General features: G+C 40.4%; 1 protein-coding gene across 2 annotated transcripts; it reads right to left on the bottom strand.

Moving 5' to 3' along the window:
* Window positions 1–6657: 6657 nt before the first annotated feature.
* On the bottom strand, window positions 6658–17806 carry LOC110989654 (methionine aminopeptidase 1D, mitochondrial-like). 2 transcript variants are annotated; one of them, XM_022254199.2, is made up of 7 exons: window positions 17666–17806; window positions 15128–15495; window positions 14179–14370; window positions 13536–13699; window positions 13110–13207; window positions 12052–12178; window positions 6658–7783 (listed from the first exon to the last, which is right to left on the bottom strand). In XM_022254199.2, exons 1-7 carry the CDS (start codon window positions 17772–17774, stop codon window positions 7558–7560), a joined length of 1284 nt encoding a protein of 427 aa, XP_022109891.2. In that variant the 5' UTR covers window positions 17775–17806; the 3' UTR covers window positions 6658–7557. The 2 variants fall into 2 exon arrangements, with proteins under 2 accessions (XP_022109891.2, XP_086996281.1); XM_087140155.1 differs by lacking the exon at window positions 17666–17806 and adding an exon at window positions 17301–17634.
* Window positions 17807–18119: the final 313 nt, after the last annotated feature.

Genomic DNA, 18119 nt, shown 5'->3' with positions numbered 1-18119 from the left:
ATGTTCGACGACTGCCCAATTAAGCGTGGATACAAAGCACAAAATTATTCAGGGAATTCAAAAACAACAGAGATCAATGAAATGAAAACAAAAGCCTTTTTTGTTTTTCATATAAGTGACGAAATCCTGTTAGACTCATGTATGATAGTGGTTTGTTTGTCAACATGAGGTGAGGCGAAAAATCGTGCATGGTTTTGACAGTAGATGTAACGCATCTCGCACGTAGATTCCCTGAATGAACACACTCCATTTGTCTTATGCATTAGCTTTCATTACATAGTCGCGCTTTCTACTTATTGTGCTCATTTCTAAGTATTGAAGTATTATACCATGCGTCATTCAGTCTAGAAATTCACCAAAACCAATACAACAGAGAGCAAGCCAACAAAACCACAGGCCAAAAAAAACAAACATAAGCAAAAAACTTAAGCCACAAAACCAAAGGCAAACAAAAACGCGACCACAAAACTGCAAGCAAACAAAACCACGAGCCAACAAAACCACACGCCAACAAAACCATAAGCCCACAAAATCACGAGCCAACAAAACCACAAGCAACGACGGAGAATTACTGATTTGAGTTCCTATTTTGATTTCCTGAAACATCATTAATTTTCTTTCGTTCTCACATTACAAACAGTCCTTCCTTTCCACGTACACTGCTACACTCCATTGGAAAGCGTAAATCCCCAATTTCATCGCAATTTATTACATGAAAATTTGACTTTTTTCTAAGTCACATAAAGGATATCACTTCCATCCCATGGGCCCCATTTCTTAAAAGTTCAAAATGATATTTACAAACATCATAACATTAATTGGTTGAAATCCAATTTTTAGCACGTTGCGGTTTCAGTCCGCGTCTTATTATGTTAATGAAAGCCAGGACAAAATGACAAAATAACTTGATCGGATTGTGCGACTTTGCAGCTCTGAGGACGGAAGGATGACAAACACAGCCCCTTTGGCTACAACTGGCGAAGTAAATCGAGAATGACCACCAACTGACCGGGAGGTCGTTCGACTCCGTTCGGTGCATTGACTGCTCTGCGATGGGTAGACCACCATCCAGGGGCGCCTAGCACGCACCCTAGACAGCGAGCTTAATGTGCGGTATAAATCACGTGAATGTAGGTAGGTGCTTCGAGCGAGAACGATCGGCGGAGACCGATGTGCTTGTCAACACCCTAAATGAAGGGTTATTTGCCGAGCATTGAACTTCTGTCTTGTGAACGTTTCCGTGTAAGAAAACTTCAGCTCTTTGCTCTTTAGGTATGTCTTTCCGTAGGTAAAATTCCATTGGGCAGTTAAGAACTGCTACCCTCATAAACCTGTGATGTTTGCTGGTACAAATGAACTAACCTCGTAATTAAATAGCAAGTCGGCGGTCCTAACAAATCTTCAAGTTGGCTAACATCACCAGCTTCCATCTCAAGCCTTGTATGTCCACTTGCCCAAACGCTAGCAGTTAATAGTGATCTCTATCACAAAACAAATCAGCATCAGAGGATGTGAAGGCACGAAGAAGAGGCAAAATAAATGGGGAAGACTGTACCGGAACACTGAATTAAACGATCGCACCAGGATTTGTTACATTACTATCGAACACAGTTGTATTGCAATCGCATATTAGCTCATCACCGAAAATACCAACTCTTATACTGTAAATGAGGCTATGGTCGGTGAGGGGAAGCGATCTTCGCAGAAATAAATTTAAAACCATTAACCTGAGACTATTCTTTCTGAGGATTCGACAACGATAGATGCAATGGCGTACATACATGCAGGCGACATATCAAATTGATAATCCTTATAACTCAAACTTTCATGTTGGTAATCCAAATTCGATATACTGCAAACCTTTGAGTGAGCAATATTTAAATTTCAATTTTAATATTCAATATAACAATGATAATTTTATATAACAGGTCTTGCCCTTACCCAACGTATATTAACAAGCACTGTATGCTCAGTGCTTGTCCGAGAGCTTGCGAAAAAAACAAAAAAACAAAACAAAAAAAATACATCTTGAAAATATAACAATGAGTTGTTGTCAATGAGAGAAGACAGCAGAAGCGATGAGTGAAGACAGCATAAGCGTATCAGCTCCGTCAGAACAGATTCCCTGGTGAAATCTTTACGTCATTAGGCCGATCACACGAATATTAATGGTCAAGCGGCCCTGGGACTGTTGGAACCCGATGTCATTCCCTAGCACGGTAATGATTTGCTGTCTCCAGAAACGAGGACTCACGAAGACCTCGTAGAATTGCGCTAAGTGACGGGAAGTTGTATATTAGGAACTTTTTGTCGTAACTAAGAAATTCGGACACAGCCTCACCGCGGTACACACAGTCTGGCTACATATGGTTATAATGCCCTTTTGAAAGTAAAAGATGATATATTGATGAAGATGAACTCTCAGCATATGACTTGTTCTTTTAGACCTCAATGCAGCCTTCGATACGGTTGATCGTGACATTTTGCGTGTCTATTCAAGGAACCCTGTCAAAAACGTTCAAACTTAACTGCGGGGTTCCTCAGGGATCATGTTTAGGACCACTTTTATTTACTATTAATGCTTCTAGATTATTTGACATCATTGAGCACCATCTGCCTAACATTCATTGTTATGCTGATGACACACAGCTTTATCTGTCTTTTAAACCAGACGATGATGTTTCCTGTCAGATTGCTGTAGCTGCGATGGAAAGTTGCATCCGGGACATAAGACAGTGGATGTTGCATGATAGGTTAATGGTTAATGATACTTAGAGTGAGCTCTTGATCATTGGTACTAGGCAACAGCTGCAAAAAGTAAAGATTGCTAACATCGCTGTGGGAGAATCTGCTGTCTATCCATCCACATGTCAGAAATTTGGGATCATGGTTTGACTCTGAACTTACAACGAATACTCATATTGACAAGGTTTGCTCAGCTGCATTTTTTCCTCTTCATAATATCAAACGTATCAGTAAATTCCTGTCAAGTGATTCCCTTTGTACACTAGTCCATGCATTTGTGACGAGCCGTCTGGACTATTGTAACAGTTTATTGTATGGGTTGCCAGGAGAACAAATAGCAAAACTCCAAAGGGTTCATAATGCAGCGGCCAGACTTGTTACAAACACACGGAGGTTTGAACATGTAACTCCTGTATCACGTCAACTCCACTGGTTGCCCATTCACTCAAGAATTCATTTCAAAATTATCCCAGGTACCTGCAAGATCTTATTATTGTTAAGAGACCTTGCAGGTATCAACTCAGGTCTGGAAACAAAGGTCCTCTTTTGGATTATCCTAGTAGGAAGATGCTATCCACTCTAGGTGATAGGTCTTTTTCTGTGGCAGCTCCCAAGTTGTGGAATGCCTTGCCACTTTCCATTAGACAGGAACAAAGACTTAGCATTTTTAAATGCAAATCAAAAACCTTCCTCTTTTAGACGAGTATTTTAAATGTATAATTGTATTCTGGTCTCCTTGTTTCATTACGAGGGTCACCGTGTCAGGTAGTTAGAGCGGAAATTATAGGGTTTGAGGCGTCCGTCCTCTGGAAAGGTCGAAACATCACCGATGTCGACAGGGTTTAGGCTTATTTAGTTAGTTACCCCGTTGACAGGACAGATGAATCCCCATACTCCGGTTTGGGCACTGGCATGGTGGCCTGTTTTTCTCTCTACTACTACAGTATAATTTGGTTTGGTTTTAAATAGTTTTTGTGTGCTTGGATTTTTAAATTGTTTTTTGTGTACTTGATTTTCAATAGGTTTTTAGTGTAATGTGCCTTTGATCACTTCGGTGGAAAGGGCGCACTATAAATTCTAAATTATTATTATTTATTATTAATGCAATTCAATAAAAAAGTATTTGCTATGATGTATCTATTTGACAACAACAACACTTTCTGGATACCGTTTAGAATTCTGAAACAAAAAATATTCGTGACAAATCCTGCACAAGACTATGGATCCATGCCTCACAATTTCAGTAACATCAGATGGCATACGTTTACCCCCTCAGTAATAATAAAACAGTTCTCAATTAACAGTTCACACCGGCGTGCTACGGTAGAGTAACTTGGACTACTGATGTACTAAGTACTATGCCGAAAATCGGCCTTACTTAAGTAAGCTACACTGACGAAACACTGTGTTATGGGAGGACGCCATGTTTGTTGATGTTTGATTATACCCACTATTATCACGTGACTTAGCGAGCGCAATTGGCCTATTCAAAGTCTGCTCCTTCATGTAACAAGCGAAGTGATAGCATCACAGCCGTAGACATCAACAGACATCAACGCCCCTTATCTGATGGTGGCGTGTTGCTGGAGGCGTTTCATCAATGGAACCCTATACCGTGCAGCAAAAAGAACTCCAATGACGGCCTACCAGCCCTAAATCATTCCCATATATCATCTTCTAGGACGTGATAGGAAAAGAGATTCATCTTGTGTAAAAATTTTCACATTTGCCCCATTTTGTTGGAGGCTCTTAGAATTAGAAACCGAGGAACGTGGCATAAATAGTGCTGAAACAACAATAAATGTACAAAAAAATCAAGGTTCGACGTATTTTCGTGACGCAGGAATTTATCAGGAAGAAAAGGTAAGAGGTGAAATCTTCTCTTGACTTCCGCCCACAAAAATCCTTTTTCGGCTGTGACGTCATCAGCAATCCCATAGGACACATCGTGTCTTACGGCGCTGAACATCAACAGAGCAAAATGAGTGATTTGTTCTATCTCACATGTTGAGCAGAGGGGAATGTGTAATTTGTGGGCGTGGCACAAAAAAAGATTTTTATTTCCAGGTCTTACACATAACCGGCAATATTCACACTTTGTATGGGTAATTCACAAAATTAGGGGTCAAATTTTTTGGTCGATGTCACATCTGACATATGATTTTGTAAGTTGAGAGTGCGTTTTCTATTTTTCAAGAGCGGTGAATTAATGCAAATTACCTGCTAAACAAATAGGCCTAGTAATGGTTCTAATTCAATTCTAGAATTACCATATAAACTCAAAGATGGGTAGAAAACGCGGCAATAGGAAAGTTTCTTAAACAGCGCCCTCAGCCGTCGAATGATGCCCAGAACCCTTTCAATAAATTACTCCCAAAGCTAACGGGTCGACGTCATAATGAAAACTCTGACTCTCTAGCTTGGACGTCAAGCACACCTCTACGTCCCTGCGAACTTTCATCGTACTCTACATCTTGCACAGTACGATCATTTAGACTGTTCGTCTACAGTCCAAAGCTTTTCGCATCGAGTTCTTAGCATTCTACAAAATACCCTAGAAGGGCCTAGACTGATGTGGAAATATTGAAACGGGTGTCACGTTTTCCCGCCGAGTTTTATCGCAGAGGTATGAAGCAAAACAAAACGCCTCATTTAATTTGCAATTGAACTCTTTTCCACGACAAAATCAATTTAATGTAACTCACCAGAATGCTGCAGCCTCTCAAATTGCCTATTCGTGTATTTACTGCAAATCGTCTTCAGGTAGAGAGTGATTGATGACAATGTTTACGCGGGAACGTGCTCAAAAAAGTTTCATTATTTCCTCGGTGAGGGGAAATCTTGTAGCAGGCGCATTAAAAGGAAATTCACTTCATTCGATATTTCTTTACATATTCCTTGAATACCACAATAGCGGTGCTTTGGGCGGATTTTTCTCTTTTTTTTCTTCTTTTTTTTTACATTTCCTTGCATTTTTTAACCGGTTTATCTTTTTCAGCCTACATGTAGTATTTTCACATAGTGTTGCAATGACTAGTAACCGTTCGTTATTACTGGTAAACCACGGCCAAAAGTTACAACCAAAAAAATTACCACAAGCCTCTTTCTGAAAAACCAAGAACCAGTCTAACTAATTTTGCTAGGGCAACTACGGTTGGGAGCTATGTAATCAACAGTAGCACGCACAACGCTCTTGCCAGAAAGCGGAAAAGAACGTAAATACAAATATTGGACATAGCACACAAAGTGGAAACTGCGCGCAATTAACATTGGAATTTTTTCACTATGCTCAATACTTAATCCCGTAAATATGATATTAAATATCATGCACTCGTGCCACTCGACAATGCCATCTTTCATACTCAGAAAGACAGCACTCACGTTGGCTATTTATAGCACCGTGTGCTTGCTCGCAGAGGTTAGAGCAGACCACATCTTTTGCGTAGAGTTCGTGCATAATGTTCCACCTGAACTCGGCAGACGATCTCGATTAGCATTTCTTTGTTCAGCTACTGGGTACAAATCTCATTAAACTGTAGACACCACTTAGCATGTTGAATTAACAGTATCACATTTTGATCGCTCGTAAATGGCATGGTTCATAATTATGTTGACTTTCAAAATGCATGATTAATGTAATCAATTTAAGAATTTGTTTTGCCCTTCGAATGATGCCATTTACTGCATATTTCAATGCAGAGAGGACCAAATTTCAAAGAAACGCTAAGCAATTTTACATGCACAGTGAAAACAGCCCGGAACCTCTCACAGGCAATATATACACCACGTGACAATCGTGCTAAGTAAATATTTCCAACGCTTAGCAAGAGCAATATTGATGAGCTAAATGTAAAGTCCAGAGAAATCGAGGACCAATCGTCGGATTCGAGAAAAAATTCAGCAGCACTAGGATTACAGAATTCTGGGGGTTTATTTGAGTTTATAGACGCAGTTTTCAAGAAGTTGCCACAAGTACAAGACATGGGTAAGTCGAAAAGCTTTTACGCCCAAGTGGCGCCAGTAGTTACAAATACTTAGGTTTATTGTGGGTATAAAAGGATTATGGGGAGATCTGAGAAGCACGGTTTCCCTATTCAATAAAGATAAGGCCTCAGTGTCGGTTTAAGCTATGTCTATCTTGTTCATAGGGAAAAATGTCCTTAACATGCACTTTCAAAATCTCAAGTATTAAATGACTATATATGTAGAATGAAATCAACATATAATCCTGATTTTCAGTCGAAATTCAGTGTTTACAATGTTTTAAGATAAGAATTACCTTCGGTGGATCTGTTTTTTTTATTTAGCATTAACCAGACATAGCAGGTGTCGTTCACAACTGTACAATGACATTTTCATGATATAAATCCGTCAGGCTTTTCCTTTTTGTAGGAGTATGCTAGACAGTAAAGGCATAAAATCTTACCGATACGGTAGATTTTGTGCAGCGTTGCATTATACCAACCTAACCTTCACTGACATAATTTGCAAAATCACAATGCCACAAAAAAAATTGTTCATGCAGCTCTTGACAGCTAACAAGATCGTCCGTGTCCATAAAAACATGAATTTATATTTATCTTTGCACACCTAAAGACTGAAGATCTGAGCATATCATGTTGATCACGATCATCGGATTATACATGGAAGATAATCCTAAAGAAGCCTGTAATCCATAGTCATTAAGTAGGTTCAACTGTGAAAATCCCTGAAAAGTTAGATGACAAATACTTTCATTGCTTTTAACACATGAATATTCAAGCCTCCTACCGGTATTTAAAACGAGCCCCTTGAAGTGGACTCCCGTGCCCCTCAGTCAAACTTCCAATCAGCCTTTCTTAAGTTCTTGGCTCTTCCAGTAGTAGTCTGGTCTCCCTCTGTGGATGGTGATTCAATCTGATGCAGATCGGATAAGGAAGAGCTGTCATTTCCTTCCTCCTCAGATCGGATCTCCCTTTCAAAATTCTCATCGGAAGATGCCGTTGGAACTTCCACTCCATTGTCTGTGATCAAGATTGTGTGTTCAAACTGTGCGGACCTAGGGAAAAAAAAACAGGTTTTGTATAACTTAATTGTGCGTTAATCTGTGGATGAATGACACTTCTCCCTTCTCGGGAATTGTGACATGTTAATGTGCATTGACTTTCTTCGTGTCAACAGGTTACATCAATCGTTGACAAGGTGCACATTGATAATACATATTCAAACACTTTCGAATTAAACCTCAAAAGCACCTGTAATTTTTGGACGATGGTAGCATTCAAAAGTTAAGTTAGTTCTTTGGCCATGCAAAGGACTTTGGTGTGAATTAATCAATCAATTACTTTTTTGCACATGATTTTATAAAGCAGCACGAACATCACTTATACATCATTAATTGGGATAACTGTGAACGGGTCCCTAAAAGCAGAGCTTGTCAAGTGGGCCGGGGCCCACAACATACCGGTATAATATTGCAAATTTCAACACACAATGACACTCAAACAAAACAGTAGTGCAGACAAATGAATATTAACAGAAATAAGGAATACATAAACCAAACCTGTAATCTATAACCCCATGAGTCTTAATGCTTTCAAACAGTCATTGAGACTAGCGTCACCTGTACATGTATATTTGCATTAAATCAACAGGGCCAGACTGGATGTACTTCTTAAAAAGTGTCCAATGAGTTCAAGAATTTAGGACCCTCGTGCTTAACTGTTTAGAAATTTGCTACATTGTCTGGAAAAGAGGTAAGGTCAATTATATGCCAAGCCTTTTTTTCAGTTGAAGTATTCCATTCATCCAGCTAATGCTACAACTTCCATGTGCAAGTAAGACTAAGGTGTTATGCAAATTCAATAAAATGTTCTGTGGGAAGAATCTTTACAGTTTTCATATTGTGCCAATATTTGATATGAATGAGCAAATATAATTAGGCCTAATATGCTTTGATAGGAACGATTTATGTCAATTTATAATCCCAGAAATTTACTGCATTCAAAGTTAGATTAATTGTCAGCATATTTGCTTTAATCCATTTAGAGACTTTTAAAGTACATTGTTAAATTTGGCAATAAAAATATGTTTATTACTATCATATACAAACAGACAGAAAGATATATAGAAAGCCAGAAGATTCATCAACAGCAGAACGCTTAAACAAAAATTGTGAATGGATCAGAGCTTTACTTATGGACTCTAATTGGATCTCCAAACTGCATGTAAGCCACATCTGTTGTGGAAAGGCCAAGTTTAAGGGGAATTATGAGGTACCTCATTTTCCAGCTGGAAGACAGGTCACATAATCTTTCTTTTGAATTCAGACGAGACAGAGCTCACCACTCTTTATCTTTGTTTGTCCAGAGCCATTTTTAATCACAGTCAAATTGTTGGCAATGTCCTGTTGAGATATCGTATGCACAGTGACTCATGATCATGATTATAAGGCAGGCAGGTGACTTATGACATTCGAGATTAATCTCATCCATTTGCTTAATGAGTTCTCGAAGCTAGCGTGGAACAAGTAACTCATATCATCGCCTGTTCATGAATAGGGAGTTCATTTCTGTTCAGGATTATCTCACTGAAAATAGACGGAGATCGCTGCATGGAACTTCGCTCCTGGGAATATGGCCTCTCAACCATTCAGAGTGCATTTGTAATACCACATCAGAAATGGGTTTTCTTTGGGAAGTGGTTCACAGAAATTCAGATGTTACAATAATTCTGAAACAGAACATCAACTGAGAAAGCAGTGTCCATAACCAATCGCTATGAGAACATTCTACATGTGCATTTGTAACACTGTGCACAAGTGTACAATTTGCAAGCACACTTGCTTAACAAACAAGTGCAATATATGCAGTTTGAAAAACTGCCTTCAACGTGTATCGTACATGTACATTAAAGTACTGTGCATGTACATGTACAGAATTTATTTCACTGCCCATTCAAAGAGTATTCCCCGGGCCATGAAGGCATCCACTGGAAATCACTTTCTAGACATGTTGGGGGTAACAACTACCTTGGCATTCAAGACACCCCCCCCCCATTCATTACTAATGGGTGATATTCCCAGCTGCAACCCCGCCAATGAGTAATGTGATCGACACAAACATGAAGACCAAGGGGGAAAACAAGGATAAGAAAAAGCACTTAGCTGCAACGAGGGCTGGTCCAGACAAGCTGTCTGTTTTGGAGTGCCAGACCAATGTTCTCCATTCTCAAAGCGTGGATGCACACTGGCATGTTTTATTGGAGGGGATGACATTTGCGCACCATTATCATCCGTTACCATAGCATTTTCCAGGCCAGTTTGCATCCTATGATCATTGATTTCTTTTCCTCTTTTGCTGTTTCTTTATCCTTTGAGTTTAGCACACATGTACATGTATCTAGATCCCAAAGCAAGCAAGCATGACTGATTCTACAAACTGTATTGAATTTTTTTACAAGAACATATTTAACTGTAGAGACAAAGACTTTTCCCTCCAAAATCCCTGAAAAACAAAGCTAGAAGACAAAAACCACTTCCAGAATTTCAACAGCACGTAGTAGATTTTGTGTTTAGAAGCAAACATTTGTAAGGGACATTTCATGTTTCTTCTCCAAAAAAAATTACACCTTACACTAAAACTTTATTCTTAAAGACATGATTTGTAGTCCAGCCAGAGGCTGAGAGTGATCGGATGAATTCTACGGTCTGGCTAAAAAACAAAGCTTCCTTTACACAGCTACTATCTATCCTATTGTCAAAGTCTGAATCAAATCCAAACCTTTTAACATGTCAAGCCTCAATGTTTGCTTTGGACAAGCATACCACAGCGCCCACTGTTTTTCCAACCCCAGCAAACGCTCAAACCGCAACACGCACTTGAAAAAAAGTCAAGCTTGGAAAATAAATAGACACAAGTGTCAAACTGGGGACATGCTCACATGTGAAACTGCCTTTGTCAAAACACTGCATGTAATGTGATTCTTCCATGCAAAGAGCCAGAGCCAAATCCATTCTGCGGCCTGGATTTGACGCAACACGAGACACAGGTGGAACAGGTGTGTTTGAGGCAGCAGATCACATCATTTCTGTTTTCTTGAGGAAACTGACTGACGAGCTTGTGTGATATGGCTGTATATGGGATGTGGTGATGTTTTGATCTTGTTTGAACAGGGCATGGCTTAGGGAGGGAAGTGATGGTACTGTTGCTGATGTGATGATATCAAACCATCAGGTTCTGATTGTGTTTCAGTCTGGGTAAAAGCCTAGGGTGGGTCCTGAAACAAGTATAGGGGAGAGGCTCAAACTGTTTTTGAAGGGCTTGAAAATTGGGACCTTTACCTGGGCGACATTTAAAAACCCATGTGTAGTAGCAGAAAATCTAGGAACTGTCGCCCAGGTGTAGTGTGCACTCGTGGTGGCGCCAGCCTAGCAATGATCTGTATGCATTTTTGTATGTAAAATAAATGTACACTAAAAAAGATGACGTGTTTGCATTTCAACCTTGGGGAACAAACAAATGTTCCTGGAAACAAATTAATTATGATGATTTATATTTTCAGACGTGATTAACCCTAACCCTCCTCAATCCTTCACCTGTCGGAGGACTGAGGAGTGTTAGGGTTAAATAAAATATGTATGAGGTATAGTTAAACAAATATGACATGGTTTATTTCGGTTGGACAGTTCGCCTTGGGAACTAGTTTGTCAACTCCCAATACCTTGGGGAGCTTACATCGACTGTCCAACCTCAATCCATGTTATATTTGTATACTGTCCAACACTCAATTTGAAGGTAATTAAGATTTATGAACCAAAAACTTGTTTTGTTCATGAGAACTCAAAATGAAAACACTTTCGGCAATGTGCATGCTTAAGCCCCTAAGCACATTAGGTGATAAATTGTTACCTTTGCATATGATCTGTAAGCTGAATTTTGTCTCGTCTTGAAAAGGAACATTCAGGATGGTTGAATTCTATGCTTCATTGCTTGGCATAATCTCTATGGACCACAAATTTGTCCCTTTGTTAAAATGAAAACTGTGGATTAGTTAAATTGATCCAACAGAGATTGTTGTGATTCAGCTGATTTCAACAGATTTGCCTGAGCGATGACTTCATCAAACTGTTGAAATTCAAAGTGATGATTTGGGGCCAAATTTGTCCCTGCATGAGAACAGTGATGCTAAATAATCAATATCAGGAACGGAACCAATGAAATCCATTAACACCAGAACTGTGCATAGATCCAACCAAAGAATCTTGCTGATGATTAGAAACAAAAATAAAAAATTATGAAGACGGACACTTGAACATCAAAAACCCACCTCGTGTGTCTTTTGGCCAAAACGGTCCAGCCATCATCGGCCATGATGAAAGAGTCTGGTGTTTCCATGACAACAGGCTCAATGGTGAAGGCCATACCTGGCATCATTTTCTCTGGATAGGCGTTAGCTGGGAAAGAGAAGAAATTGCCATGAGAAGAGGATGAAGAGGCCACTACGTTACTCAAATAAGATTATATGAGCCAGGGAGGTAAAGTTGGCACATCGGTTCTCTCCTCGCCTTTCACCTCCACAGTCTGCGTTCAGTTCTCGGCTTAGTCCACACCTGGATTGGGTCTTCAGTCTCACCTAATCCCGTGGGGTTTACCCAGAATAGTCCTCTTTTAAACTGTAACTTCTTCTTCTTGTCTCCTCTCCACAGATGTGAGTGGATGTGGGTCATTTGGCAGCCGCCTGAGGCGCCCTTATATGTAATCGGCTCGACCATGTCTAATATCACATTATGCAATTTCCTTTTTGGCTTTTGAGTCTTGAGCCAAAGCTGAATAAGATTTCATACCCATTTCAAAACACAGAGATGCCCAGCCAGTACAAAAGTAAACCATACATGTACAGCTGTAGAGGGCGCTATTAAGAAGCTGAACCAAATTCACACTTGTCGAATCAAGTTGGCATACCGGAGGAATTCTGAGCATACTTTGTGCACACTTGTGAATCATGCATGGGAAAGGCAAGTTATTGCACGTCAATGTGCGTGCAGGCGCTGAGTCAATATTGAACATGGTGTCACGCTTACTGAGGTGAAGCCCTTGGACAGATTGCAAATTCATTACCAGATTGTATTTTACATGGATTTTGCTGCCTAGTTGCCTGTAGCTGTTACTGTAAGAACAGCATCAAAATTGTGATTATTACTTATATGAAAATAGACAAGCCCAGAATTGAAATGTCGTTCAAAACTTTACAAATACGACTGGTGGTACAACGACGCTTCTTCGGAAGAAAAGAGGGAAATCTTTGAAGTCTGCGAAACAATTACAGTTATCCATCAAAAAAGAACTAGTAGAGAGGAGTGGTGGCACTCTTGAGTAAACACTTACCATAATGCCAAATATCAGGTTTACAGTGAAACTGTTTTCCGATGCCATGGCCAACGAAGGAAGGACAGACATAGAACCCAGCTTGTTGGGCCACTTTCCTGTCAAGAGAAAGGTGAAAGGGTGAAAAATATCAGGCTGTTTTGATCCCTCGTTTTAAGGTAAGATGCATGTATAAAATGCAATAGGTGTTGTTATTATCATAACTTAATGTTTTTCTGACTTCATTTCTGAGATACATTGCTCAAAGTCCAAAGTTTGATTAAAGTAAAATGTAAACAACAAAAGGTGTTGTCCACAAAGTTGGATTTCTGATGTTCATCAATTTCAACTACTCACTGAACCGTGTCTCCAATTTCAACTACTCACTGAACCGTGTCTCCAATTTCAACTACTCACTGAACCGTGTCTCCAATTTCAACTACTCACTGAACTGTGCCTCCAATTCTGGCAATGAGCGCCACTGGTTCACATACTTTGATTGCCTCATCTCGGCACCGTCGCGCTGTCTGAATGAGACGTAACCCGGCTTCATCCACTGTGCCGACAGCATAGGTCTCTGACACATCACCGTGGTAACCATTCATAAAAACCTGAAGAACAGGGAAAGGATATTTTGTTACACACACGTATATCGTCTCTCTGTAAACTTTCAGGCCAGGTTTGTAATAATTTCACCAGGTAATACTGAATATGTAATTTGGCAACAAATGCATGCAAGGATGACCCTATTTAAAAAAAGACAGACTTTGTTTCTGCTTTGCTCTATTTAATGATTTTGGAATGTTTAGTTGAAACACTGTAGATCAGAATTCTGATACTTTGGAAGAGTGCTTGCTTACTTGTTACAAATCCAGCCGATTTGGACAAAAGTTGATTATCCATGAAAGCATCAAAATTAAAAATGCTTATGAACTGTTAAAAAAGGCAGAATATGACCCCAAATCGTAGTTTTTACAACTTTAAGTATTTTTATAAGGAAAACCAGGAAACATAAACACGGAGTGTGAAATCATTTTCAAAAGTACCAAATATTAAGCCTTATCCACTTTTTTCTAACAGAATGTCTTACTGTGAAATCAATGTTTATCATATCTCCTTCTTCAAGAGCTCTGTCATCAGGGATTCCATGGACCATCACATTATTGACTGAGGTACAGACTGACTTGGGGTAGCCCTTGTAGTTGAGAGTGGACGGATAGACGTTGTTTTCCAAACAGGCAGCATGAATCGCTTCATCAATGCGATCAGTCGTTACACCGGGCTGAGGCATTTAGTGTGAAAAGGGAGAGCAATACAACAGTACTGACTCACACTACTCAGATAGGAACAATCTTGAAGTATAGGGAGACTGGATTCCGAGAACCTTGAGATGGGGGGAGATGAAAAACTTTGACCCAAAAAGAGGTCGGAAAGTGGCAAGGTCTTCAAGATGGAGCCCCCAGTAAGCGCAACTCAAAATACAATGAGAAACCACGATATTTGGTTAAGGTACATACATGTAGCAGGTTGCTTTGATAAAAACACACTGTCAAAATATATGAATGACTGGATCCCACAAATCAACTCTGAAACTGAGGCTACTTTATTCAGAAATTTTGTTTGAGATTGCATCGGAAACTTTCACAGGGGGTTACATGTACATGACTTCCCATTCATGGTTTAACTCAAGATATCCTCTAAGCATTCTTACCAAGAACATTCACGCATCATACAAAATCCTTTGGGAGGTTTGGGATGACTTCAGGCAGGTAATGCACAGTGTATGTACATCACTGGCAACTCCCTTTGAATGGAGCTGAGCAATGTATATCCCTCGAAATTTTAAGAAACTGTACATGGACAATTTAATTCATGTGCAGAGGATCTTTTCAGTACATTCATTCAGGTTCCGACTAGGAACCTGAATGAATTTACGAGGAACTTCCTAGCATGAAAGCCTTTGGGTTTACATCAGTCAAACTGAATTTTCAGACTAAAATCAGCTACAGGACACGTCCATCATCTTCCACGTTCTGTACCTTCACATGTGATGCGCCAATGTCCAATATCTTCCTCGCCATCTTCCCTGCCTCTCTCATTTTCTCCATCTCATCGTCCTGTAGCAGAATTGGCAAGTGGTAAATTGCCGAGGCCACACCAGTGAGTGCATATTCTGGTTTCATGATGTCCTTGGGCACGCTGCGTCTTGCACTTACATTCCCCAGCCGGACAACTTTATACGGAAGCTCGTCTTCCACAACTGGTGCAGGCTGAGCTGAGCGTCTATTTTTAAACAACCCAAAGAATGTCCTTGTTTGCTGGGCATCACGGTTTGATCCACAGGACGGGCAAAGTAAAGTCCCACTGGTAGACTTGGTTGATGAGGCCCTTGTTTCAAGACGAGCTCCTATATAAATGTGCAAGGCACAATCAATAGTTTTGTTTCATCGTAAGTATGAATACTGGCCAGAGTATTCTGTATTCTAAAAAGAAAATACACAGGCAGGGTTACAATTAAAGGCATTTTAAGTAGTGAATTAGCTCAAGTAGCTCAAGCCCTTTTGCTCATGACATCTGGAATTTGTGATTAGGACTGAAGACGAGTACATGTTTACATGCCTTTTTCTATGTAACCTTCCAGACCTTATTTTGGGTCTGAGTTTTTCATATACATGTACATGTAGTCTGTATATTGCACATTGGAAACCCCAAGGCAAGATCTTCCTGCAATGCACCAACTAGAGTTTACACGACACTGCCTCACAATGTTGATTCATTTCGTGCAGTTCAGCAGCAATAGCACAAGAGTTAGGCCGCAAGTGCCTGTTATTTTTCATGTTGAGGTGAAGTCTGGCACACTTTTAGGTGATTTTTTTTTTTTTTTGGCTTCTGAATGTCACCGGCAGTATTGCATGAGTGCTGGCATGGTTAAGATGTTGTTGCGTTAGATAGTAAATCTGACAATACAAAAAGACCCCATTTTCATATCCAGACAAAAATGGGGTCTGGATACAAACCCCATGCTCTGGGGGGTAGTCCTCATAAGGTCTGGAGAATTAGGCCTACATACAGTTTATAGTACAAACCCCATGCTCTGGGGGGTAGTCCTCATAAGGTCTGGAGAATTAGGCCTACATACAGTTTATAGTACAAACCCCATGCTCTGGGGGGTAGTCCTCATAAGGTCTGGAGAATTAGGCCTACATACAGTTTATAGTACAAACCCCATGCTCTGGGGGGTAGTCCTCATAAGGTCTGGAGAATTAGGCCTACATACAGTTTATAGTACAAACCCCATGCTCTGGGGGGTAGTCCTCGTAAGGTCTGGAGAATTAGGCCTACATACAGTTTATAGTACAAACCCCATGCTCTGGGGGGTAGTCCTCATAAGGTCTGGAGAATTAGGCCTACATACAGTTTATAGTACAAACCCCATGCTCTGGGGGGTAGTCCTCGTAAGGTCTGGAGAATTAGGCCTACATACAGTTTATAGTACAAACCCCATGCTCTGGGGGGTAGTCCTCATAAGGTCTGGAGAATTAGGCCTACATACAGTTTATAGTACAAACCCCATGCTCTGGGGGGTAGTCCTCATAAGGTCTGGAGAATTAGTCCTACATACAGTTTATAGTACAAACCCCATGCTCTGGGGGGTAGTCCGCATAAGGTCTGGAGAATTAGGCCTACATACAGTTTATAGTACAAACCCCATGCTCTGGGGGGTAGTCCTCATAAGGTCTGGAGAATTAGGCCTACATACAGTTTATAGTTAATGTACTCCGCTCAAGCACTTATTACAGATTTCCACTTATTCCAGACGTCACAAGTACTATGAGTAGAGTTAAGTACCAGGGCTTGAAGCTCAAGTGCTTGAATAGACCTCTGAATAGATAGGGGCTAATGCTACACTTTGTTAACGTGAGTGCTTTCCAGTCCTAGGCTAGTATGGTCAGATGGTGGTCAGTTTAACAGTGGGCCCCTGCGGCAATAGCTCAGGCCTAGTTCCAGTACAGTCATGACAGTAATCATGGTAGTACCTGTACAGGGTTGTACATGATGTAGTTAGTAGTACGTGTACATGTACAGTAAGTGCACATGTAAACAAAGTGTGATGTCATCTGTCACGTCAGTGCATGGACCTATTTTACTGGAGCTAGGTTAAAGTTAATTTCAAAGGCAATTTTTGAAAACTTATTATCAGGCCTAGCCTACCTGTTCAAGCTATCAAAGCCTAGACATCTGCAGATTTGGGCATGCATGGTCGTGGGATGAAATGTCTCGTTGGCATTCATCATATTCGTTTTGATTGTCTACAACCACAAAGCATAAGCCTTATTGCAAATACTGCATTGGTGATTTTGCACAATGGTAGAAAGGCATTGTGTAAAATCGTCCACGCGCTATTTGCGATAAGGCTTATACCCCCAGAGCAGTGGGGTCCGACGTCCGGGAGCGGGGCGGACCCCGCACTGTTCTGGGGGTACATGGACAGAGCAAGGAAACAGATGTTACAACCAACTAACAGACCAAAGCAAACCTTTTAAGAGACTGACTTAACAAATTTAACATAGGCCTACCAACGTCATACTCCACGCTTGTTTTAGAACGAGCAGCAGTAGTGTTCTTCACACTCTGCAAAAGAATTCCTCGTGCACGTCGGACAACTGCTTGCGTGGGCGCCGCCATCTTTTGGAATGAGGCAACAATAGACTGGCTCCAAGTCTCAAACAAGATTGTATAGCGGCGCGGCGCTACACAATCTTTGGTCTCAAGTTCAACATTAGCCCGGATGGGTACAGTCCACTAATTCAGGGTGCACCACTACAAATAAATTCCCATAGACAGCAGTGATAAATCCCCATACTTCACAAATATTTTAAAAATACTCACAACTCTCACAGGTGTTCAGGCTGCACAGAAAAATGATGTTCCACATGTCCTCTTTCATTTTCCTTTCAATTTTCGGGGGGTTGACCAATGAATTTTTGAGAAATTTTCACCAGAAGCAGACCACCCCTAAAATGCAGAAAA

This window comes from Acanthaster planci, linkage group LG08, assembly GCF_054643075.1.
Source record: "Acanthaster planci isolate LZ-2023a linkage group LG08, COTS_SCS, whole genome shotgun sequence".
NCBI lineage: Eukaryota > Metazoa > Echinodermata > Asteroidea > Valvatida > Acanthasteridae > Acanthaster > Acanthaster planci.
Note: the sequence above shows the minus strand (reverse complement) of the source record. Positions and strands in the feature narration are given on the sequence as shown.

What these genes read in the sequence shown, in the direction of transcription:
- LOC110989654 (XM_022254199.2), bottom strand. Translation starts at nt 17,774, where the DNA reads ATGGCGGCGCCCACGCAAGCAGTTGTCCGACGTGCACGAGGAATTCTT. An exon ending in TTGGCGCATCACATGTGAAG is followed by an intron (nt 14,371 to 15,127) that starts GTACAGAACGTG and finishes TAAATGCCTCAG; the next exon opens with CCCGGTGTAACGACTGATCG. An exon ending in TTGGCCAAAAGACACACGAG is followed by an intron (nt 7,784 to 12,051) that starts GTGGGTTTTTGA and finishes TTTTTTCCCTAG; the next exon opens with GTCCGCACAGTTTGAACACA.